Source organism: Polyodon spathula, chromosome 14 (assembly GCF_017654505.1).
Source record: "Polyodon spathula isolate WHYD16114869_AA chromosome 14, ASM1765450v1, whole genome shotgun sequence".
Lineage (NCBI taxonomy): Eukaryota > Metazoa > Chordata > Actinopteri > Acipenseriformes > Polyodontidae > Polyodon > Polyodon spathula.
In genome coordinates, this window is record NC_054547.1 from 27,925,946 (window position 1) to 27,952,802 (window position 26,857).

At 37.9% G+C, this 26,857-nt stretch overlaps 1 protein-coding gene across 1 annotated transcript in view; it reads left to right on the plus strand.

Moving 5' to 3' along the window:
- Positions 1-26,857, plus strand: part of LOC121326731 (TRAF2 and NCK-interacting protein kinase-like) — a 145,067-nt gene that overhangs the window by 75,197 nt on the left and 43,013 nt on the right. The window contains exons 5-12 of the mRNA XM_041270163.1: positions 7,807-7,917; positions 8,781-8,871; positions 13,079-13,209; positions 20,979-21,033; positions 22,434-22,512; positions 22,767-22,942; positions 23,501-23,567; positions 24,178-24,376. Coding sequence (XP_041126097.1) covers positions 7,807-7,917; positions 8,781-8,871; positions 13,079-13,209; positions 20,979-21,033; positions 22,434-22,512; positions 22,767-22,942; positions 23,501-23,567; positions 24,178-24,376 — 909 coding nt within the window. The remainder of the gene's footprint in view (positions 1-7,806; positions 7,918-8,780; positions 8,872-13,078; positions 13,210-20,978; positions 21,034-22,433; positions 22,513-22,766; positions 22,943-23,500; positions 23,568-24,177; positions 24,377-26,857) is intronic.

The following is a 26,857-nucleotide window of genomic DNA, read 5'->3' on the forward strand; positions in this document are numbered from 1 at the left end:
CACCTCAAAGTTGTGCAAGAACTATCTGGCGAAGAAGGAAAGTGAACTCAACTAACTAACAACTCAGTCTAATGACCTGGCTTACCCAGTCTCCAGACCTCAATCCCATAGAACTTGTATGGGACGAACTGGTCAGAAGAGTCAAAGCAAAGCTTTTGACTGGTAGTGTATGTTTAAGTCTTCTCAGTGTCACACTCTGTCTCCATCTCTCTTGGATCTTACTGTCTCTTATCTGATACATTTCCATTCCTGAAGATGACCACACTGACCCCTACAGGATGTTGCAGGTGTTGCATCCTCTTCAATTTCCACTCTTTCAGGTACAACATGCCTCTTTGGTCTTTTTATGTATTAACAGTCACCGCAGTTATTCTGGAGAAAAGCAATGGTTACTAATATAGTCCAGAACATTATAGGGAAATCTAAAGCATTGCCAGTACCAGTCATATTAATTTGTCATCTGCAAACACACTTAACTTCACATACAAAACTGGTTTGGTCTTTACTGGGCCAATCCATTTTTTGCATATTATGTGGACCCTTTTGTAGATATCACATATTTTATATGGTTACTGTTAAATGCTTTTGGACTGATTCTTCTAATGGGAGATATTGAAATTGGAGAAGGAATCTATGAAAAAGACCTAGGAGTTTTTGTTGACTCAGAAATGTCTTCATCTAGGCAATGTGGGGAAGCTATAAAAAAGGCTAACAAGATGCTCGGATACATTGTGAAAAGTGTTGAATTTAAATCAAGGGAAGTAATGTTAAAACTGTACAATGCACTTGTAAGACCTCATCTTGAATATTGTGTGCAGTTCTGGTCACCTCGCTATAAAAAAGATATTGCTGCTCTAGAAAGAGTGCAAAGAAGAGCGACCAGAATCATTCCGGGCTTAAAAGGCATGTCATATGCAGACAGGCTAAAAGAATTGAATCTGTTCAGTCTTGAACAAAGAAGACTACGTGGCGACCTAATTCAAGCATTCAAAATTCTAAAAGGTATTGACAGTGTCGACCCAAGGGACTTTTTCAGCCTGAAAAAAGAAACAAGGACCAGGGGTCACCAATGGAGTTTAGAAAAAGGGGCATTCAGAACAGAAAATAGGAGACACTTTTTTACACAGAGAATTGTGAGGGTCTGGAATCAACTCCCCAGTAATGTTGTTGAAGCTGACACCCTGGGATCCTTCAAGAAGCTGCTTGATGAGATTTTGGGATCAATAAGCTACTAACAACCAAACGAGCAAGATGGGCCGAATGGCCTCCTCTCGTTTGTAAACTTTCTTATGTTCTTATGTTCTAATAGTTCCTAATTCCTTGGCATTTAACCAAATAGCACACGTTGTATTGCTTTTGAAAATGAATGTTTATACAGAAAGTTAATTCATTAATTCATTGTATTAAACAAAATGCATTTCTATAGTACATTTTGTGTTTGTTTTTGTGTATATAATATAGCTGCCGCCTTATAGTAATTTGGCCTGTTCTGGCAAGATAAAACAATATGCATCTACACCTGGGGGTAATGTTTTGGTATTGTACGCCATTGCTTTTTAGCACCATTTTGTAAAAAGATTTGTTTTGTCAATGCTACCATATCCTATTTTCTTCTAATCGTATTCCTCCTAACAGGTGACCCCACCATTTTGCAGGAGATAAGGGCCTTCTGGAAACAAATTGATATCCAGATCTAATATGGTACATTTTACAAAGACTCTATTACTATTGACACCCAAGTTAAATTTTAAATGAATCTTTGGATGTCCACTGATATGCAAGTAATGAAAGACCCACTTGTTTTTCTGTGTGTGTGTGTGTGTGTGTACAGTATCCGTGTTTAACATTAAGAACATTATACAAGATGCTGGAAGAGGTTTTGAGGCTTGTTAATCCGTGCAGACGATAATATTTTGCTCAGTTGGTCACTGAAGTAGGCGGTGGGACGTGATGATGCATCATTCAAGTTCATCCCAATCATGTTCAATTGGATTGCGATCCTGACATCTGTCGTCCTCTTCAAAGCTGTATCACATGTTGATTAGGTGTGCTTGATCTGCAACAGTACAGCATGCATTCAGCCTTCCAGGGTAATAAAGGGACCAAGGGTATACCAGGAGAACATACCCCACACCAGGGCGATCTCAAGTCCAATTGGGTGGAGGCTCTCAATTTAAGTGACCTTTCTTTGCACAGTTTCTCTCAACGAGTGTTCCATTGAGGAAATGTTTCAGAATGCCTTGTTCTGATCAATGTACTGTATCTCTGTTTTTACAACTGGAGGCCTTTGATTTTACAGTAGCTGATTCCATGATAAGTAGTGGCACACCCAAACCCCTGGTTTCAGACTACTTCTGTACCAGACAGCAGAGAGACCGGTGGTAGGTGGATGAAAGCACTTGGGCTTTCCCGTCTCTGTTCTACTGCTTCAATGAAAAGGCCTTCACTTCACCTGGAATAATTACATTTTGTACGACAGCAAGGCAGTATGTGTTTTGAGGTTCAAAGACTGACAGCAGCAGACAATTTTTGAATATAAGCTCATGAGAATACTCTATCTTTTAGTTTTTTTTTCCCTGCGTTTTTAAATTATAAAAGAATACTCCTGATGCTTTTTATGTAGGCTTTGTTGAAACATTGCATTACCCCAGAGTGATTTAAAAATAAATTGACTGCTCATTGATACCGCCTGCTTTGATAGTTAGATTAGGGAAGTATTTTTTTTTTGTGTTTTGCCTTCCTGTTTTTTTTTTTTTTTGTTTGTTTTGTTTGTTTGTTTTTTTCACCACTGCATACAGTAATTGCATAGACCTTAAAGAACAACTTTTGGTATGGTTATGAAATATTACAGTTAACTAATGTATTCTCCTTCCTGGTACATATAATTGCCTATTGGAGAACGCTTAGAAACAATCCTCATGAGTGAAATAACCACAGGACTCTATGAACGTTCATGGTGTCTTCTGCTTATATAAGAAGTACAATGTGTGGAAAGAAAGTATACATATTTAACAGCGAATATCAGAATCAACTTTCCTCAGCTTTCAAAATCTGCTTCTGCTTTGCAACGTGGTGTAATTTGGAACACTGTGATTCGCTCAGTCATGCGGTCGTTGGATTTAATTGGATTCAAAATCGATTTAAAAATAAAATAGGGCTATAAAAAAGTTTACACAGCACCAGATATTAAAAAGTTGTTTGATAGATATCTCAACTCTTATTTTTTAAGTACAGTACTAAGAGACTCCTCAAATTCAATGACAAATGAGTCATTTCAATTTAAATTAAACATTTGTCATAAGATTTAGATTTCCTATGTAGTATCACCTCATTAGTCTGTTCCCCTACAATACTCGGGCGACTGTAAAATATATCTGTAAGAAATACCACATAGAACAAGAGTGTTGTAGGGGGACAGATTAATGGTTACACTCTGGTGTACCAGATGTTATCCTCCCATCTGAGAGCTGTTATCTTCAGCCATATCTATTGTTGGTGAAAGAACTTACCCATTCATACGCCTCTGTAAACTTTAAGGGAAATGTTCACTTCTGATCTGTGTGTGTGTTTTCATTGAGTGCAGTGCAGTAATTTGGATTGCAAGGTCAACCAACGTTATTATGACACATTATTCAAAAATTTTAAAGTATCATTTTTCACAGACATTTTCTAAAATGGATCTTCTGTTTCCAAAAATAGACAATAAATGACTCTCAATTTCGTCTTTTGTCCTCATTGTACTGTGAGTAATACAGAGCTGCGTGGACAGATAATAGATTACCCATGCCATGCTTTTTTTCTTGTGGGAGCACATGGGAATTTAGAACAGGGCAGTGCTTTTTAGAAGACTGCTTGTATTTTGTGTGGGATTTTTTAGTTTTTTGTACCACTGACCTAGAGATCCATTTTCCCTGTTATCTGACACACATGCCCAGACTGCACTAATCAGCTTCTGAATCATCTGAATGCCAGCTGTCCTTGGGAGCTCAATGATCCTTTTGATTTGACATGGCTGCTCCGGGTCATCATACTTGCATTTCAGTGAGCTGCAGCTGCTCATTCTTCCTGCTTTACTTTTCTATAATAATTTTGGTCCTGGTGAATTTGGTACTCCTGTAAGTCAAAGGGCAATGGCATAGGCTACAGCCAGGCAGTGTCTGGTGTTTTCATGAGCTTCCACCTCACAGCTATGGGCCTTTCTCAAGCGGTAGTCCCAAACCATGTGATTCGAATGCTGGAGAAAGATCAGTGAGTTAATAATCCACTGTACCCACTAGCCCCCATCTTCTGTTTTTTTTTTTTTTTCAGCTGGATAGAGTTGGAAATATAGAAGATCAAAATGAATACCGTGCATTTTACTTTGTTGCAAACATGGTATTGAATATAGCACACCAGAGCTACCACTCCACACCTACCAATGTACATAGATATTGACTCACCTGGGATGTACTTTGTGTAATGCACAGCTAAATTAATTGCCTTTATAAAAACTAAGATGAACAAAATAATGTATCACAGTGATTTATTAAATCCATTGAAACTTTTAAGGAAATTTCCCATTGTAACATCCAAAGTGTGTATTTTGCTTTCTTACATTTTATTTTGAATGGTGCACAGACTTCTTTTTGAAGTAAGGAAACTCAGCTGTGTGGATTACATTTTGTATTTAAGAGCTAACCACAAGCCCCCGGATTACTGCTCTGTCCAGCAAACCTTTGACCTGTCTAGTTCTTTTGATTTGGATTATATTTAGAAAACATATAGGTGTTGGTACACACTTTTTTTTTTTTATGCTGCTCTGTATTGTACTAAATATCAAGTCAAATGAAACCCTGCACTTTACCAAATGACCTCACGATACAAAGGAGATCATTTATGTTCCAGATGTCAAGAATACCTGGGTAAGGACTGCCAAGGACAACATTGAATATTGTACCAGATTCAGAAGTCACCATTAGGAAATTGTTAGTCAATTAATAATAATTTGGGTACCACTGAACTTGAGACGGAGTGTTCATTAAAATCCTTGGCATATTTTTTTAAAAAGGAGACAATTATCTATTCAGGCATACCAAGATATTTAATGAGAAAGTAGTCTGAGCGAAGTTATCCGGCAGCAAACGCCCCATCCCCAGTAGCACAGCTTTCCTAGAAGAAGGAGAACATTTCAGGATACCATTCTACTTGTGAGATGGCTTACTCAATAAAATATGTAAACACATTTAAGAGGAGATGATTATCTGTTCAGGGATACCAAGATATTTAATGAGTAAGGGGTCTGAGTGAGGAAACCCGAGCAATACAATCCCCACCACTAGTCTTGCTGTAAATCATTATTGGTTTCACCACATTTATTTCGGGTCATTTTTACAGATTATTCACCAGAAATCTAGCCCAGAAAATAAAGGGCCTTTTGTATTGGACATGTGGAATTTACTGTCAAAATGACCAAGTAGACTTGTCCTTCTAGACTGCTGTAGTGGTCTGCAGTGTTTAATATTTTAGCACAGTGTGTTAGGCCCATTTTTTTGCAATATATAGCAGCAGGAAAATGATCCTGTATAATACCATTAAGAGATGGCTTTTTCTTCAGGCAGGCCCCGGAGTTAATATTTTCGAAATGTGCATATGTAACTTCATCAGGAATCTGACGTTTTAAGGAATTGGAATAGAACAAGTGTTTACTTAGAGGACCATATAAAAGTAGTGAAATAAAGCAATTTTATTCCTCATGAAACACTGATAATTAAGTACTAAGTAATTGTAATGAAGTATCTAACTTTATAGCAAAGACATTTGATTCCAGCACTTTGTGCCCCTGTTGCCGTGCTTGAATTAATGTCAACTAGGCTTTAATGAGCTGCCTCCAGTCTTGCTCTTAGTCTAGCAGTTTTACTTTGTCACAGCACATGCATTCCTCTTCGGGCGTCAAAGGTTTTTAAAATTATCCAGAATATAATACGACTCTTATTTGTTAGACATTTACAGGCATTTTTGAATTTATAAAACGCCCCAAAATTGAATATTGTTTAACAAAAGCATACATTTACCTTTTAAATTTGGGTGGTCATGTTTGACCAAGGTCCTTGCAGCTTGTGGCGCTGTGTGCTAAAAGACAATCCCATTAGAACCCAATTTGATTAAAAGCCAAATTAATATCTGCTCCATTCAGTTATCAATGTTAATGTATAATTCAGTTTCAGTAGCTGTGTGGACTGTATTCTCTTGGCGAAGTTGTTTAATGAAGATACTGCATTATAGGATCATTCCTTGTCTCCTTATTAAAATAGTGTAGCACCATATATTATATAAATTGTATATATTATTATATTATATAAATTATTATATTATTTATATTATTATATAAATTATCAAAACATTAAAAGGAGCATGAAAATTCCAGGAATTTATTTTTCTTTCCTAGAGCTCCGACTGCCACAGTGGCAGCTTATACATTTTCAGTGGCAGCATTGTAAGTACATCCTGTGACTTTGAAGCAAATGGATTTTAATTATGAAATACCCGGGAGTTATTTATCAGGAACCATTTTCCAGTTGCTTCTTTCCAGTGAAAAATTGTACTATTGTCTGCTAACCACAAAGGAAATTGCATCAAATTCCCTCTGATATTTGTAAGTATCTAATCTAGTTTCAAGCTCCCTTCCATTCTTTGTCACCATTACTCTAATACATTTACAGCTTTCTGGAACTTGCCATTGGTCTGTTTCTAATGCAGTTTTGTGTTATGGGTTGTGCTATCTTGTGATGTATAACAATTCCACAGATACTGTAGAGGGTCATATTTTATTTTATTCATTTTATTTATTTATTTATTTATTTTAATAGTGACCATAGACTTGTGACAAGGGTTGCCTTCAAGTACAATATTGGGGACAATAGTTACGCCAAAAGACGTAACTATTATTTAACAATTGAATAATTCTGAATTGTATTAATTCAAGGTTAGTCTATGTTGTCAAAAACTGTTGTGTGTGTGCATGTATTGTCAATAGAGGTTAGGTCAAGTTAAAGATAATCAGAATCTGAGGGTCTATGGAGGCGTCTGTATGTATGTCAGTAGTTGTAATTGTTGTGGTATGTCAAACTGTGATGTGTATACCATGGATGTACTTTCGTTACATATAACCAGAGAAGAGTTTATTCAGTTGTGATGGAAATTGGTCTGGACTTCCAGCACAATCTATTGAGTGTCTCTGAATCTGGTGGTATAAGACAATATCTCTCTGCCAAAGTCAAACTTACATACAATGGATATACATAATTTACTAACTGTTACTGATAGCCTTACGGCCATGGAGTAAATATCGTTTTCCCCTCGTTTTTATTTGGAGTCAAATTTCAGTTTCCTTCAGGCGACGGCCATCATCACTCATGGATGAAGAAACTTCTCTTTTTATGGCTCGACCAAGATGTGCGGCCTGTCAGTCGTTATTATGATAAATACTGCTCTATCATGGGGGGGCTTGTAGTATTGGAAAGTTTTTTAATTGCATGTGACTTTTGTCATGAAGTACATTTGTCTTTAGTGTACTTTACTGTGCTGTACCAGTGAATTGAGGTTCAATAAGTTGATAAAGTTGATAAATTGAGGGACAGAGTTGTATCTTTCAATCCAATAGAACCGTCCTCAATTTACAGGTCCGGTACAGGATTACTATTCATGTTTTTGTTCAGTTTGTAACCATATAACTGAAAGCCCACCGGAGGGCAAGATTTCTGTTCACTGTGCTCCAGTTCAAATAATGTGCTGCTCATGTGAAATGAAGGATTTCTGTTTGTCTTGCAGTTGGTGATGGAGTTCTGTGGCGCTGGTTCTGTCACAGACCTGATTAAAAACACCAAGGGGAACTCGCTAAAGGAGGATTGGACTGCCTACATCTGCAGGGAGATTTTGAGGGTAAGTGCAGCCCATTTATAGTGCTTCAGAAGGAACTGTCTGCATCTGAAGTAGGTGCTCGCAATCCTTTTATCCACCCAATGGGACTCAAACAGTAGCAAGTTTACAGAAAGACTGAGAGAACTAATTTAATACTTTTCAGTTAGATTAGTCTACTGGTCTGCTATTCTGAGTAGTTACCTATGTTACTACAGCAATTATAAGTAATTTTTACTAGACCTGTGTGTAGGTCTGCAGTGTTGAAACCACCTTTTAAAATGTAATTTTATCTAGGACTTCACAACTTTTATTTGGCCATGGGGACATATGTGCATTTCTCATAAGGTTGAGGACATTATAAAATGACTTAGACATTTCACTAACTACTTCCAAAATGTATATACAAAATTGCATTAAAATAAAGGTGTATTAAATGGCATGAATGCAGACATGTTGCATAGATTGTAATTACTTTAACACTGCTGCAACTACACATGTATTGCAGTGTTACTGATTATATCAGCTGGCATCATGGGTGGAATGCTGGTCTTGCTGGTACAGTTTTGCCCTGGGAACAGTGTTGAGGTCCACAGAACTGGAATATCATTTAGCAAGCAGATGGAACATTTGGCATGCTTCATTTTGAGGCAGTTCTTCATGAAAGTGTCTCATGTGATGTCTTGCCCATCATGTCTTGCCACACAGAAATACAGATTTTACCTGTTATATGGGATTTCATAATCAGTCGCATGATGGACAGACAATGTAGTTTGCGCTACAGTTGAGTGAACTTTGTGCTCGTCCCTTAAGTACTGCCAACTCTAGTTTGTGTCTGATCTGAAACATTCATCCCTTTTAATATTCTTTCTGTTTCCACCCGGCAGGGTCTGACTCATCTTCACCAACACAAAGTGATCCACAGAGATATTAAAGGGCAGAATGTCCTGCTGACAGAAAATGCAGAGGTGAAGTTAGGTGAGAAAGCTTTTGTGTTCCTGGAAACCAGCCCGATGGGATGGATTTGTAGTACCATTGCAGGATTGAACAGGTGATCGTGTTAGATTTGTATCACTTGCAATGCTTCCGGATGCATGCACTTTGATGTGTTGCACCACAGTAGAACAACAATTATCTAAACATGCTATAAATTACCAATTGGTTACTGGCATTTTTTTGTAGTTTTTCCTCAGATATTTTTTTCCGGTCAATTAAAGTTGTCAGGTATCCTTAATGGGGAACAGGGATGGGTGGTTTAAACAGTCTTCGCTAACTTACCTCCACTTGATTGACAGTAAATATTTACAGATTTGGACCTAATACTTTTTAGACTAAATAATACACTTTCTATGTTTCTAACACTATTAGTCCTAATTTATTCTTCGTGTTTAGAGTCTGTCCCCAGTTGAGGTTAGAAACAGGGTTGGGGTCAATTTCTGTTTCTCAATTCCTATTCCATTTTCAAGTCCTTCGAAGGACTTGGAGTTGATATTTTACTTAGTGAATTGTTTGTTCAGCTGCTTTCATTTCAAGCTAATTTAATTGACTCTGTGACTTAAATTGAAATAATGTGTTGCCACTGTGAGTAGCTAATTAACGGAATACTGCTAATTGCAATTTTGATCAATGATGTGTTGGAATTGATTACAAGGAAACTGGAATAGGAATTGATGGAATTGATTTTAAAAAGGAATTGGAAATGAAATTTGAATTGAAAAGCAGGAATTGACCACAACACTGGTTTAGAAATGCATCTAAGAAATACTACATAGAACAGGCATGGTATTTCTTGCATCCGCTGGAGTGAATGTTTTACCAGCTATAGGGCATGTCTCCAAGAGCTCTGTAGAGGCCAAAGGAGTGCTTTTAAAAAGTCATCAGCCTGTGCTGACTAAAACAGAAAATGATGCACAAAGTGATTTTTAAAATCCATAAAGAATACATTAGTTGAACTCTATTTCATATGCATTTTGAAGCCTTTAAATAAGGGATCAGATATTGGTTGTAGCTTAAATTGACTGATAAGCATTCAGGGAATTAAGTTTAATACAATGCAGTTTATAGTCAGTCCACAAGGTGATATGTTAGTATTCTCATTAGATCTGCTGCTTACAACATGTGTTTTTTGTTTAACTGGATGTGCAGTTGAGCATTAATTTCCTACGTTATATACCCCCGCAGCTCATGCATTATCTCCCTGACCCAGTGTAGCAAGCACCCAGTGTGATGCTTTACTCTATAGTTATTTTCTGAAGCTCTATGAACCATGTTGTTACAATGGTTGTGTATGTATGTGTATATATATATACATGTGTGTGTGTATGTGTGTATATATATATATGTGTGTGTGTGTTTGTGTGGTCATTTTAGGTTAAGTACTGCTAAAATTGAACATTTATGTCACTCAGAATAAAGTATATCACAGGTAATGTATAAATTGTCATGATGCTTCTAACCATTATATTTGTACCCAAGTTACCATGAATGTAATAGGCCAATGTTTTTTTTTTTTTTTTTTTACAAACTGAGACATTCATATTTAGGCCAATTGTTTTATTTCTGTAACTGCCACTGCCTGACATACTTGTGTTGCCACGGAAACTGTAGGCTTCAGCGACAAAATGCTGGGTACAGTACTTTGAAGTGGAAGTTAAGTATAGCAGTGTCACCTTGATCAATTACTGTACCTCCTGCATAATAGATCAGGGGTTCTGAACCGGGGGATCCGTGGCCTACTAGGGGGTCTTGAGGAGGTTTCAAGGGCTCCTCCAAAAATAAGCTAGAGAATGTGTTATTTCCCCTGCATGATTATGACACGCTGAAACCTGTTAGCTTCAGCGTGTCACAAGCATGCGCAGAAATTAACGCTAACACGTATGGTTACGTAACACGTATGGTGTAACAGAGCTATTTCAGCGGGAGCACACCAGATTACAAAGCAGAGAGATCGTTGGAAACACACATAATATAAATACCAGATATGGATTTAATTATAATTTGTCCATGAGCTTCAAAACAACAAAACCCACAGAATCATGATACAGAACTTCCTTCAACAAGTCCAACTGTAAGGACTGAAGAACAGCGAGGAGGTTGGTGGTGTCAGTAAAAAAGCCATTATTAACCCTGCAAAATTAAGTAAATACGAAGACAACTACTGGAAATTCGGTTTGATTTGTACTGCAAGTGAAGATATGACTGTCCAATGAATGTTTGAAACCCTTCAAATTACAGAGATATTTAATTACCAAGGATGAAATATATAAAAATAAGCAACATTCTGTTTTTTGAGCGAAAGGCTAAGGAACTGCTTGATACTAAAGCAGTAATGAACTCTACATCTGCTGCTGATACAAAGCTTGTAGTGTCATCGTACATACTGGCGCAGAAATCACATCCATCGCTGAGGAATTGATAATGCTGTGCGTCATTGAAATTTTAAAGGAAATGTTTGGAGAGCAGAAGGCCAAGGAACTGGCAAAAATACCAATGTGAAATGACACTGTCAAGTAGATGGATCGGTTTTATGTCAGAAGACAGTTTTCAGAATTCAGAACAGTGACTTTGACTTAATCAAACCGCAGCTGGCAGCGCACCTGTCTGGTCTACTTAACAGATGTAATACTTACTTTCCTGAACTCACGACGGAACAAGCCTCTGTACGCCTGTCGGCTACAAACCCCTTTAGTGAGAATATTGAAGCTAAACTGCCACCCTCTGTCTCATGAACATTGACCATGACATGCGTGTGTGCTTGACAAAGATATCTCCGTGTCTTGACAGAATTGTTGCTCAGCACCAGCAACAAGTTTCACAGTAAAGCAAAAATAATTGTGTGTGTGTGTGTATATATCTGGCTAACACTTCACACCACACACCCTCATTGCATACAGTATAAATGACTACAGTGTAATTAAAGGTAATTACTTTTGCAATACTTGGTAATTGGTTTAACAGAGGTAACATTCAGTTATTGGGAACATAATACACTATATAGTAAAAGATGATCATTTACTTGGTAGTTATTTAATAATTCTGCTTTAAAATAATTACCTGTTAATCACATTGTAACAACTCTTGAGTTGCATTATAGTCCCCAAACAATCACTCATTTCTGACTATAGCCCTGTTCACACATCACGGTATGTTCACACTTCGGTGCTGGCATGATAGCGGTATAACTGTATTGATATGAAACCCAGACGAGAGCAAGTTTCATACTGGTACAGTTGTGATAGGACTCGGAACAGTGAAGTGTGGACAGGTGGGTCAGCTCGGCAACGGAATATGAGTCTGAGGCACACAAACCAAGGATGTTCTATTACAGATGTCCTCAACCCCACCCTTTACGTTGGTCATACTTGTTTAGTACATGTATTGTTTTTTTATATTTACAGACGTGTTACAGTAGTAAAAACATACAAGAACTGGCGGCCAATACCAATAAATCCAAGATTTAGAATTGCACCCGTCTACTCTAGTACTGTGTGAAACACTCGTCTCTATTTTTTGCGCATGCGATATCTCTGATACGGTGTTCAGAAAAGCGCGTTATTCGTTTAGATTACTGTTTGTTCCACAGGTTATGTTGTTCGTCAAGACACTCTGGGACTTTAATAGACTTTACAAGTTTTTTTTTTGTTTTTTTTAAATATTTTTAAACATTTATAAAATAAGCTCAAAGCAGCAACACCACTCTACTGCCTGTCAATAAGAGAATTTTCTCCCAAGATCTCTGTATCCCACAACCCTTTGCATGCAGTGGGATGGCGGTCCACTTAGAGAATCAGTATCTTTGTGTAATGCAGAATGTCTTTCATGTAAATGTATTGATATAAACCAGTGTCAGTCTTGTACTGGTGTTGAAAAAGTGAGTTAGGGCAGAAATTGTCGATTTCAAGTGTGAGGAGGCTGCGTGGTCCAGTGGTTAAAGAAACTGGCTTGTAACCAGGAAGGCACCGGTTCAAATCCCAGCTCTGCCAGCGACTCATTGTGTGACCCCGAGCGAGTCACTTAACCTCCTTGTGCTCTGTGTTTCGGATGAGACGTTCTTGTAAGTGACTCTGCAGCAGATGCATAGTTCACACACCCTAGTATTGTATCTTGTAAAGCACTTTGTGATGGTAGGCGCTGTATAAAAATAAAGATTATTATTTCCAAAAACTGTTTGCTTGTTGTGTTCCAGTTGACTTTGGCGTAAGTGCCCAGCTGGACAGGACAGTCGGTCGGAGAAACACGTTTATCGGTACGCCATATTGGATGGCCCCAGAAGTTATTGCCTGTGATGAAAATCCTGATGCTACTTATGATTTTAAGGTAAGTAGTATATATACTGTTTATGTTATTGCGGTTTGACTTATTTATTGCAAAGGGGGTCCAAATGAGAATTACAAGTTGTAGCTGTGTTTTTCAGCTTATACATTTTACTCATCTCCGACAACTGGTTTTCAATGCTACAGGTCATCAAGGACCCAGACTGTTGGAAAACATGGATTGAGAATTGATTAGGGGTTTGCTACGCATGTGGACTAGCAGAGCTATACTGGTGTTCTTTTCTGAAAAGAGACTAATATTGCAGATAGCAGACTGTTTGGTTCAAATTGCATGTACTGCTAACCACTGATAGAGACGATGCGTCTACAAACTGCCCAACAATGACTGCAAGCTAATGAGATAACAATGCTGTGGACTAGAAGGGAACAGGCTCTAGACTTCAGAGAGATCAAAAGAGATAATCCCACTGGCATCAATGGGGGTCGCAAGGAGATAACAAAAGGCAGATGTATGGACCTTTTGTCTCCAGGAGTGTGAAGAATGCACTGAGTTCAGAGGTTGTCACACTAGAACACACACACAGACACACACACATTAACACTCACACAATAAATTAAATTACCTTGACCATTGGTTAATGTCAGAGAAAGGGGAGGTGGACCATCTATACAGAAGGGTATTTAATGTCACGCAAGCATTGTAATTTTGAGTTCTGTATGTCCTGTACCTGGGACCAGACTCCCTGCATATTTCAATAAACCTGGCAACTGATTGAAGAAACGGACTCTGTGCATTTTCTTGAATCTACTTACTCACCATCTATTTTTTAAGTACTTCACAGACAAATAGGAACAGTTCAGAATCTGGTTTGGGCTTACTGGTGACAATTGAGAAGTCTGGTTTGAAATAACATTACATAAAGACCTGTATAACTTGATGTTGGACTGCAGTTCTCAAGCAAACATGGCCACTGTACAGTAGAACATATCCCTTATCTCAACCTTAATAATTGTGCAAAAGATTGTCTATAAAACCCCCACAGCCAAATAACTAATGCCCTCAGATGTCCCTTTTGCTTTCCAGTTAAATAGTTTTCAGCAATAATCTTCAATATTGGTATAAAATGGGAAGAGTAGAGGAATAGTGTTCACCAGACCAGCACAGCTTGGAATTCAGGCTCATTCCCTTGACACCCAGGTCCCTTTGGAAGGGGTGGCAAAGGGTAGAGCTGTCATTTTATAAGTGCACATTGTATAGCTCTCTAGTGGTGGTCCAATATCCGCAGAACTAGGCTTTTTAACAGCACTTTCTAGGCGTGCAGGTATTGGACTATATTTGAACACCCTGGCAAGTGTTACTGCTTTTATTTAAAGGGATCAGCATTAACAAGTGTGTCATTAAAAATCCTAAACTTTGGTGTTCTTATCCTGAGGGGTTCCTGAGATGTAACTCCCTTCAAAAGTTAGTGGGTTCAGTGTATCAAAAACAGTTTGGAGCAGAGAAGCTTGTCCTTCAATAAGAAGATTCAGATTCCCCACCAATTAGAAAAGTGTGTCTAAGTATGAAACACTTACCATTTAAATGAAGTGCATTGACCCCATCTGCTTTTAAGTGCATTTTCAAAATCTGGTCTTCATGAGCACTTGAACAGTACTTTGAGTGCCTGGTAAAGTGACACTTCAAGCTATCCTTTGGCCGATTTGCCCTGTGTGTGTTTGTAACAAGTTGATTCAACCAATGTTGTGCTACAGAGATGAAAACCTGTTTCCATACCTCATTTTCATTAGCTGTTTGTTAGTGACCCCTGAGAAAGCACAGCCAATCTTGAGAATGAAGGTCACAATTTTAAGCTATGAGAGTCAAGAGGGTTCAAGTAAAACACTGATAAAGCTTCTGTCAATTCTAAGAGAGAAATATGACATCAAATCACAGGACTCAGATGCTGCCTGAATAACCAATTTGACTGCCAAACTACAAAATGCTGTTCCAATTGTAATAGGAAACAGGAAAATCAGTTTATACAATATGATCGCTCATTTAGACTGCATGCATACATTTCATTGAATGTTCCCAAAGAAATAACACTTGCGCTATGTTGTGTTTTTTTTTTTTTTTTTTTTTATTGATTGGCGGATGGGTAGTGACCCACCATTTCCTTACTTAGATTTATCCTGTTTTGGCTCTTCTGCCAAATTATTTTTCAGTTGTGTACAAAGTGTACAGTCTCGTGTATTTGTTACAGATGCTAGTTTGATTTTCCTGGGAAAATGACTGATCCTTAATGGGTTAATTGTGTATTTCCTCCAACTAATCTCTCAACGACACAAATTGATATATAATTATAATTGGGTTATCTGTGTTGCATTATAAAATGTTCTGTAAAAATGTTGTGACTTGAAACTTCAGAGTTTTTTACTTCTATTGTAGGTTAGTGATTTAATTGAGTGGTTGCACAAACTGACAGTTTAATTAGATATATAAAAACTTGTAGAAATGCTATATAATAGGGTGTGGCAGCTGAAAGAATAAAAAGAAATGCAAAAAAAACCACAGGAAAAAATTAAATGCTAGATTTAAGATCTAAGAGTTGTAAGAAACAATGTAGGATTTTAAATACATTTTTTCTTTCTTTCTTTTAGAAGTATCATTATCAAAAATAATTTGTTTAATCTCAAACTTTTACACTGTTAATACAACAAAACACGTTAAAATACACCAAGAGGTTTGTATCTGGCCTACTTTCAGCACGCTTAAAATTATCAAAACTTAATAAATGCAATAAATAAATATGCATTACATGTAGGCCTACCTTAAATTACATTTGTTATTTTTATTCTTTATTAATCTTGAGTCACTTTCATCTCTTTCACTTATTTAGAGTTAATTATGCTCAAGCGCCTATTCATCTTCCTCTGCTTCAATTACAATGACAGACACTCTGCGTTTAATAGAGACCCAGTGTTTATTTACAATAATTGCCAGTAGACCTGGCGCATATTGGAGATAATAATCTGAAGTTTTACGGTATAAGAAAGAACGTGCTGAAAAATGCATCAGTGATGAATGGAATAGTCTCTGCTGTAGTAGCTTGGCTGGCAGCCCCGATGCTAATAGTGGGCAGGGATGTATATGCAAGATTCCAGTTTTGCATAATACAAAGACCGCTTTGCATGCAGCATTGTTGCCAGAACTACCTAGGGCTCTAACACAAAAAGTCCCCTCTCCCAAATTCACTGCGTGTTTATTCAAGTTTTCATTTCAGACTGTTCAAATATTAATACCACATATGAGTCTGATCCAAAGCCTCAATATTTAATGCTACCTCACATTTCGCAATCGCAAGCTGCTATTATGATCTAAATGTCAAAGAAGTGTGCTGTTTACTTGCAGGATGTGCTTGATTTTTAATCTCAAGATTTCACGAGGCTTTTATAAGCTTTTTAAGGCTTTTTATAGTAACAGGTATTGTAACAAAATGTTACACTTGAAAGTTGTTCTGAAAAGAATGTATCCAGTTGTCCTGAAACTTGACCGTGGAAGGGGTGTGGGTAATTCACTGACTAGGAGACAGACGGGTGTAATTGAAAACACCACCCAGGTGCCCTGTTTTATTTGAGAACAGTTCTTGCTTTTTCCGGCAGAGGGCACTGTTGACCGTGGGCTGCCTATCAACGATGATAGACAGCACCATGGAAATACCACAGCTGGTACGCGAACAGCAAGTGCACTCACAGGTGCTCAAAGAAATAATAATGAAAACAGAAGACGAAAAGAACAAGGGAAAATAAAACTACAAATAAAAGGTGCTGCACTCGGCAGCGTTATCCTGGTCGCCGCTACCCGCACGACCCGGATCACCGTCCTACTCTGTAGGCTAACTAGCCTGCTCTTTTACAGTACGCCGGGGTCTGCCCAAGGGTTCCCCGCTCTCTCTGTCTCGCTGTGAAACTCTCTTTGTTTTGGCTGATTCCCGGTCCTGGATCAGAGCTTCCACACTCTCGGCGCGTCTAAGTGGGCAGAGCTGAGGAAACAGCAGAGCATTTTTTTATAGGGCTAGCAGTCTGCCAAGACTCGCCTCTCAGCCATTCAGAGAGGAGGAAAGTCCACACACCTACCTTCCCACCTCCCTGTGTCACTGCCATGACTCGCAGGCGGTTGTTGGAAGACTGCCTCCCTCTTCCTGCAGTACTGTGAACACGCCAGCAGAGTCAGCACAGATCTCTCCCTGCTACATTGACATTAATACTATTCAGCATGTCTTAAATATACCCCCTCTGATACAGGAGAGTGTCTACATGTCAGGTCATCTACTGTATGCCACACTTAAAATTTAGCATTATTCTGAAAAAATCCTCATCAAATTATAATTAAACATTTGATTGCTAACTCTTGTTGTGTACAATTCTCTAATACTGTTTACATATAACATGGTCACTAACTGTTTCACAGCCGGGGTGGGGGGGTGGGGGGGGTGTATGTTACTCCATATTTGTTGGTTTTAGTTTTTTTGAAGGTTTCACATTTACCCTGGCAATAGGAATACATGCAGTAATCCGTGCTGGAGTTTTCTTATGTTCTCTCCATGATATTCTGCCTAATGCTAAATGGATGTCCCATACTCCACCACTAAACGTTCGTGTACTGCCATGGTAATAAATTCTCCCACAGTTATTCAAGGCCTCACTGAGCTATAGCTGAGGAAATCACACGCAATTACTCTTTGAATCACAGGGCTCACTCAACCTGAAACCTGCAATAGAACAGAATGAAACCCATCTCCTTTTATTGGCACACATTCTGAATTAAGTATTAAGACCACATTCTCAAACTCTGCTAATTTACTTCACTAATAAGACCAACGTGCTGTGAACTACCAACTATCTTTTTTTTAATCTCTCTAAAAACTTGGACGCATCATCATGCAACTCATTTCCACATTTAATTTGGGGGGGGGGGGGACATTAGAAATGTAAAATGTTTGGCGCAAACCCAACACAGCGCATTTAAAACCATGTGTATGATTTAGGGGTCAATGTGCCAAAGGGAAAAACTCTACCTAATACATTAAATATTAAGTAAGAAAAATAACCACACCATGTACGGTGCAGTGAATAAATACAGTAATTGAATGTAGTGTAAAACTGCCGGGAAAGAGGGACCTGGTCAAATAAAAAGCCGTGAAGGTTGGGCTTAAACGTCAGACTGCTCAATTTCTGTCTAATTGATTTGCAGGTACTGAGTGCATGTTTCATTAAACCTGTTCCCCTCGAGATGTTGGATCAAAACCTACAATATCTTCCGGGCAGAGTGAGAATTGAAAAATGAGGAATCTGTTAATCACTAAGTGGTCCTGGAAAATAACAAAGAACACTGCAGCAGGATTAGAAGTAGAGTAAAATGGGTTTAACATTCTAGGCTGTTCCATTCTCTAGCTGGATGACTTTAGGGTGTCTAGTTGGAATCTATTGAGAATCAAATTAGCATGGTTATGTTTTCTTTTTTGTCTGATCTGCTGATAGTAAACTCTAACCATATGCAATGGTTTTCTATTGTTGTTTAATTTGAGCAAGGACAGGGCGTAGTGTAGAATGAGTTATGCTTGTTTTGCTGGAATTAAACACACGTGCCCTGTTATACTAAGTGCAATCCAAGAGGTATATACAGTGCCTATAGAAAGTCTACACCCCCTTTCAAAATGTTCACCTTTTGTTACCTTATAGCCTGGAATTAAAATGTATTAAAATTGTGGGGGTTTTTTTGTTTTTTTTCATTTATCTACACATCCTACCCCACAGCTTCCAAGTGAAAAAAATATTCTAGAAATGTGTAGAAAATTAATTAAAAATAAAAACTGAAATAGCTTGGTTGGATAAGTGTCCACCCCCTTTGTAATAGCAATCCTAAATTAGCTCAGGTCTAACCAGTCGCCTTCAAAATCACACACCAAGTTAAGTGGCCTCCACCTGTGTTAAATTCTAGTGATTTTCACATGATTTCAGGATAAATGCAGCAGTTCCTGTAAGTTCCCTCTACTGGGTAGTGCATTTCAAAGCGAAGACTCAACTGTGAGCACCAGTGCGCTTTCAAAAGAATTCCGGGAAAGGCACAGATCAGGGCATAGGTATCAAAAAATATCAAAGGCCTTGAATATCCCTTGGACCGAGGTTAAGATGATTATTAAGAAGTGGCAGGTGTATGGCACCAACAAGAACCTGCCTAGATCAGACCATCCCTCCAAACTGGATGACCGAGAAAGAAGGAGACTGATCAGAGAGGCTACCAAGAGGACAATGGCAACTTTGCAAGAGCTACAGGCTTTTATGGCCAAGACTGGTCAAAGTGTGCATGCGACAACAATATCCCAAATACTCCACAAATCTGGCCTGTATGGTAGGGTGGCAAGAAGGAAGCCATTACTCAAGAAGGCCCACCTTGAATCCTGTTTTGAAGTATGCAAAAAAACACTTGGGAGATTCTGTAACCATGTGGCAAAATGTTTTGTGGTCTGACGAAGCTAAAATTGAACTTTTTGGCCTAAATACAGAGAGTTATGTTTGGCGCAAACCCAACACAGCGCATCACCCAAAGAATACCATCCGTACTGTGAGGCATGATGGTGGCAGCATCATGTTATGGGGATGGTTCTCATCGTAGGGACTGGGGCCAATGTCAGGATAGAAGGGAAAATGAATGGAGCAAAGTACAGAGAAGTCCTTGAGGGAAATCTGCTGCCCTCAGCAAGAAAGCTGAAACTGGGACGGAAGTTCACCTTACAGCATGACAACAACCCAAAGCACACAGCCAAAGCTACACTGGAGTGGCTAAGGAACAAAAAGGTAAATGTCCTTGAGTGACCCAGTCAGAGCCCCGACCTAAATCCAATCGAAAATTTGTGGCATGACTTGAAGATCGATGTCCATCAACACTCCCCAAGGAACTTGACAGAGCTTGAACAGTTTTGTAAAGAAAAATGGTCAAATATTGCCAAATCTAGGTATGCAAAGTTGGTAGAGACCTATCCCAACAGACTCACAGCTGTAATTGCTGCCAAAGGTGCTTCCACCAAGTATTAACTCAGGGAGGTGGAGACTTATCCAATTATGATCTTTTCAGTTTTGTATTTTTAATATTTAAATTTTTTTTTGTTATAAAAACTTTTTTTCCCCTTAACCGTGTGGACTATGGTGTGTAGAGAAGTGGGGGAAAAAATCCTCATTTAAATGCATGAAACTCTGAGGTACTGACACAACAAAATGTGAAAAAAGTTCAAGGGGGTGTAGACTTTCTATAGGCACTTTAGGTAGGTTGTTTTTAGTTGTGCTTTTTTTTTTTTTTTAAATCAGACCAGCTAAAATAAGTATATAAAATACAACAGCTTTAGAGACCACATAGATCTCATTTTCAGGTGGGGAAGTAGAAACCAAGAAAAGTTCCTTCCTCTTCCGTGTCAATTCAGCCTCTAATTAAAAAAAACTTATGACATTAAGAGAAGATTTGTGAATGTGAAAGGTAGTTATTGTTATTGCTATATAAAATGTCACTGGCAGGCGTGTTCAGTTCACGAAGTTCCACAATTTTAACGAGGACTCTCGAAAAAGCCTCCCCAGTGCCGAAACTAGAACACCTCTCAATCAAACACTCAGGCGTATTGAAATGATGTGAATCCCCTGTAGCATTTTGAAGAGCAAGTCCAAATGCCAGGTAGTACTTGTGATTATAAAAACATGTTTATTTTACTGTGGTTGATTTATTTATTTTTTATTTATTTATTTATTTATTTATTTATTTATTTTTATCTCTCTCAATTTCAGAGTGACCTGTGGTCTTTAGGAATTACAGCTATAGAGATGGCAGAAGGTGCTCCACGTAAGTAATTATAGTCTTGCGGCTCTTTGCATCATAAAAACGTAAGGCAGATGCAATGAAGGAAAACTTGATCAAAGCACAACTCTGCAGGAAAGAGAAAAAAAAACTCATCTATTTATTTATTTATGTATTTATTTATTTATTTTTATGTGCAGGAGGTAAAGTTAACTATCAATTCATAAACTTCTCCAGACCCAAAAATGGGCTTACGTTCCCTTATTAATTAACTTGTATACCTTACTTAATTGTTTCCAGAGTAAGTTTGTTGCAGAATTAAGTTTCACTCCCTCCTCAGACTGTAAGGGGTTTTGACTCCTAGCTCTTGCTGCTCTATTCTGGGCTAATTGAGTGTTTTGCTAACACAAGGATATATATATATATATATATATATATATATATATAGATAGATAGATAGATATGTATGTATTATTTTATTTTAAATTTTCAGATGAGATTATTATTTTACATGTGTAGTATTGCAGACAGTATTAAAAATAAATTGTAAGTAATAGCAAATACGATATTTGGAGTTCTACAGCAAAAGTAAAACAAATAGCCCACCATCTTCTGCATTGGTATTGGTATGGGGATGTCACTTATGGGATGTCCTGCTTATTAAAACCTTTGCCTTTTTTTTGGTCATTGAAATAATGACTAATATTTAGAGCAGATTATCTACTCACAGATAGTGTACTATGATATTTAATAACCAACTGTTCAAGGGGATACTTATTGAGTCACTGTTTAGTGTTTCTGATAAACTTTATTATCAGGATGCCAAGGATGGTTTAAGTGATTATTAACTTCTGCTGCAGAGTTGTAGGCTCTAAAGTTGAGTATTAAACACTATCTAAAGGACTTGAGGCATCGTTACATACTTTTATGTCAAAAATCTGTTGCGATATCCTCTGGAGTTCTCAAAACAGAAATTTAAGGCATTTGGTGCCGTCCGGTTAACTAAAATATGGAGGGCATTTATTTCACATTGTATTGAGAAAATGTTACTCTTTGCTGGGTTTGAGTGCAAAATAGTTAAAAAAAAAAAAAAAAAAAAACCAGACCACCCCAACTACCAACAATATTTTAAAGATTTTAAATTCCTGGATTCATTTTAGAATTAATATTTTACAAGAAGCATAGACTTGGAAAGTAATGTAGTACAGAAACATATATTTGTTTTGGTTTCTTATTCTCATTCCTCATGTTAAAGATGTAGAACTTGTATTTATAAAGTACACACACAGGTACATTTAAGTTCTTAATTTATATAAGTTTCTGAGTTATAGACATTTCAGTCTTATGAACACACTCCATTGAAAATAAATTGAATTGAGTGCTTTGAGTCAATATAATATATATTGACTTTTTGTGTAATTTTTTTTTTTTTTCTGTTCCCTCAGCACTCTGTGACATGCATCCCATGCGAGCCTTATTTCTTATTCCAAGGAATCCGGCACCGAGATTGAAGTCAAAGAAGTGGTAAGGGCAGCAACGCTTTGCACCTTCATATCAAATCCATTGTACTCACTTTAGACCATTCAAAACCTCAGAACTTCCATCAACCAACCAGGCAGCTCCATTGCAGGGCTTTAACACGTGGCAGAACTTTTATATAGAAAACCTTCCCAATATAGTCAACTTTCAGACTGATGCCTTCCAATCAGGACTGTATTACTAAAGTAGTATATTTCAGTGATCATTCAATGCTGTTTTACCTCTCCTTCTCTTTCCAGGTCTAAGAAATTCCAGATGTTCATTGATAGCTGCCTGGTGAAGAACCATGGCCAGAGGCCCAGCACTGAGCAACTGCTGAAACACCCATTCATCCGGGACCAAACCAACGAGAGGCAGGTCCGCATCCAGCTGAAGGATCACATCGACAGGACAAAGAAGAAACGGGGAGAGAAAGGTATGTCTTAAATGAATGGCCTCTTAGCTGGTAGCTAAAAATGTATCATTGATTGATTAGTTGATGATTTATTGTACAGTGTGCCAAAGACAAAGCCAAACTTGCAGTGGTCTACGACTGATCTGGCAGTATGTGTCAAACCGCACATTTAGCAGGAGTTGCTATTCTTGTACCAGATGGGCAGTGATTTTAGGTAAAAGGTGGAGTAAAGCAAGGTTATAAGGTGAATTTGACGATGAATTGATGAATTAACCCTTTCATGCACAGAGCTGTTTAAGTGTTTACAGCCTCATATGAGGACATGTGCATGAAATGTCTAAACAACAAGACAATATCTTTTCATTGTTATACGTACATTCGTAAGTAAATCAGCCTTCATGTCATTATTCTAAAATATATGTATTTTATTTGTTCAAATAAAGTTAACTTAAAATAATAATGAAACAACCGTAAGTAGATGATCTCTTTGACACATTGCCTTTACAAAGATCTGAAGTTGATTATTGTTGTGGAAGTGCTGAATTTCAACTTGAATCTGTACTGGTGCTACTGTTCTAGATGAGACAGAGTATGAGTACAGTGGGAGTGAAGAGGAGGAAGAGGAGAATGACATGGGTGAGCCCAGGTAAGAAACCAGCCTGTAGCAGCTTCTCACATCTTCTCTTTTTAGACCTGGGGGTCTGTTTCAAAGTCTATTATTGTACTTTGCTCTGCACCAAATGTATATTATGTTATGTATAAATGTATATTATAATCTTAATAATGGCTCTTTAAAACACATACACCTTCTCTAGCGCTTGGCTTTTTAGGTACTAGTTATTCCTCAGCCGGTGATGCATATATCCTCCAGAAATCGCCATTCATTGTATTTTTGCACATTATACATGTTGGTAACCATTGAGTATGATGAAACTTCTTTAGCCCAAGTTATTGAGTGTATCATAACCACTGGTATGTGTGTCTCCCTCTTATCAACAAGCAGATCCCAGTTAATTAGTGAGTAGCCTATGGCTATAGATCATCAGTCTGTCTGTGAATATCTAGGTTACACTTACATTTTGAACAGGACTGCTTTTCCAGTTGTGTAAGCATGTGCGAGGTATATTCTTTAGAACACATTATTGAGTGTAGAATCATAGGGTAGGAGGCATCTGTCTGTATTTATTAAATTTTTTCATGATATTGATAGCTGTAATCTTGCCATTATGGTACCAACACATCTGCTTCCTCTGTAGCTCCCTGATCAACATCCCTGGTGAGTCAACCCTGAGACGGGACTTCCTTCGCCTTCAGCTGGCCAATAAGGAGCGCTCGGAGGCTCTGCGCAGACAGCAGCTGGAGCAGCAGCAGAACGAGGAGCACAAGCGCCAGCTGCTGGCCGAGAGGCAGAAGCGCATTGAGGAGCAGAAGGAGCAGAGACGGAGATTAGAGGAGGTAGGGCAGGGTTCTGCAGCTCTTTAATAAACAGGAATCCATCTATTGCTTTTCAATGAACTTTACAATGAGCCATCAATTTTAAACATGTTTCTAACTAAATCCCATTGAGTGGCTTTATTTTTAATCCCTCCCAGTATATTATTCAGTTTGTGTCTGTCTGTACAACTAATTAATGGGTTTTCGGCATTGTGTGCATTTAACTTTGGCATTGGATGCCCAAAGTTAAATACAAAACTCTATAATTTGAAACTGTAAGGCAAAGTAAAAATAATAATTTATTCTGGACTCATGTGCCTTACTAACTGATTGGCTGTGTAGGCCTGGTAAGGCTTTAGTGCAACATTTCCCTGCGTAGTAATGAAGTATTTTCTAGTTTTCTAGAGGCAAGTTATTTGATGTAGGAGGAGTCAAAGCCGCATGGTAACAGTGGGAGTGAGATGTTTTGTTGCACAGTGCAGGAAGACTGCAGGAAGTTGTGGAGCAGAAGAAAATATGAGGTGCTTAGTGGTGTTAGCCAGTCTGTTTCTAACAGTACCATTGTCACTCTCTGTGTTTCGAGTTGCACACTAATTCTGTTCTAAGAAGCATCGAACAGTAATAAGTCCTCTTGGTAAGAATTGCAACTTTTACATTGTTTTGTTCACAAATGCCAATTAAATAACATTAAAATAGTAATAATAGTATTGTCCTATTTGGTTAGACGAAACGTTGTGAAGCATCACATTTGTGACAACTGTATTCTGTGATTCTCTAGGTAAACTTTGACATTTAGTATGGTACAATAAAAATTAATCCTTTTGTAGAAGTGATTTTACATTGCAAGTCGGCACTGCTGTATTGTCAAGTGTCATGTCCCAGGAACCATTTGAGGTATACCCCCTGTGTAGAGTATGTAAAGCTACAATTAAAGTAATTGTTAAAAAATACAAAATATGGCTAAAACGGTTGGTGACCTTGACCCAGTATGGCTGCCATATTAGTCCTGTGAGCACATATTGAGATACTGTCTTCATAGTTGGCACAAAGATTTATTCTAGGATTCTCGCTTCAATTTTGTACCTCATTCAGTTATATTGAATTTAAAGAATAAACATGGGTTCACTTTCAACAAAAAATGACTTTTGCACAAAGTACCAGTAGTCTAATTTGAGAGTCAGTTTTATATAGGGCTTCTGATTTTCGGTTTTAACCGATAAAAATCTATAAAACACACCCAATGGGGTAGATTTAAGTTGTTGTATAGCCAAAAAACACTGGAAAAATAATGGAAATGGTTACTCAATTCACGCTGACCACCCCTTTTCCATTAAAAATAAATAAATAAATACAAAACTACTACAAAAAAAAAACTGTTTCCCAGGGCAGCTGGGGATTTCCCTCCTTTCTGAATATCTATCATTGATTCATTCTGAATACTTTGAACCCGCCCCAGATACTCAGTGACTGCACATTCCTATTCCTATTTCTATTGTAGACTCCGCTTGCGAGATTTAAAACAAGATTACAGTTAGTAGTGGAGGCTTGTTCGCGGGATTTAAAGCTGTATTAGTTAAGAGGATTTAAAACTGAATGTGCTTGTGACCATAAGGAAGACAGTAAGGGAAAAGTGTTAAATTTACAAGTATTTTCGAGTTACTACTGTACATATTTTGCAGGAAAAGGTCCAGGCTTTTTGGAACACTAATTTCATACAGTAAAAAACAAAAGCCCCCCCCCAAAAAAAGCATTACATGAAACTTGAAAATAACTCAAAATTAGAACTGGAAAATGAAATTAATAAAAAAATGAAAATTAGAAGCCCTAGGTGTACACAGGTAATAACTGCAGTAATTTGATATCCAGGCTAAATGTGTCATATGAATGACAGAGAATATATTTTTCCTTTTTTTTTTTGTATCCATATTTTTGGAAATGGCTTATGTTTCTCATGTGGAAGCAAACGCCTACCTTCCAGCTGCAGTGTTCTCCTCGTTAATATTGGCATTGTATTTTTGCAGCTCGCAGAGTTCCGTGTTTGGAACTGTCTGTATTGAAATCTAAGCACTGAAACACCCACGCAGTGACTCAAATTCTACAGAACCTTGATTAGAGGGCATTGCTGTCTGATAGATAACCACGCTGGGGAAGATAACAGGGTGCTTATCTAACAAACAAGGACCAGCTATTCAGCCAAGGCTTTTAAACCATTTTCTTACCTGGGATTAATACAAAAAGTAGTCCCTATTCGCCCCCTGTGTTACAGGTACTAGGACCTTTACCATTTTGAGGGTCAGACGAGGTTCAATAACCAATTATGTTTTACTGAGGTAAGAAAATATTTCTTTACTCGCTGTGTTGAAAAAAATTAAAAGCTTAGTTACAGTTGAGGTCAAAGTAGAGGAGGGGCGGAGTAGTTGTGACACACATCAGAGCTGTGATAGAACACTCCAGGCTCTCTTTCTTTTCAAATACACTTGTCTGTTATTTTAAACCGTGAGC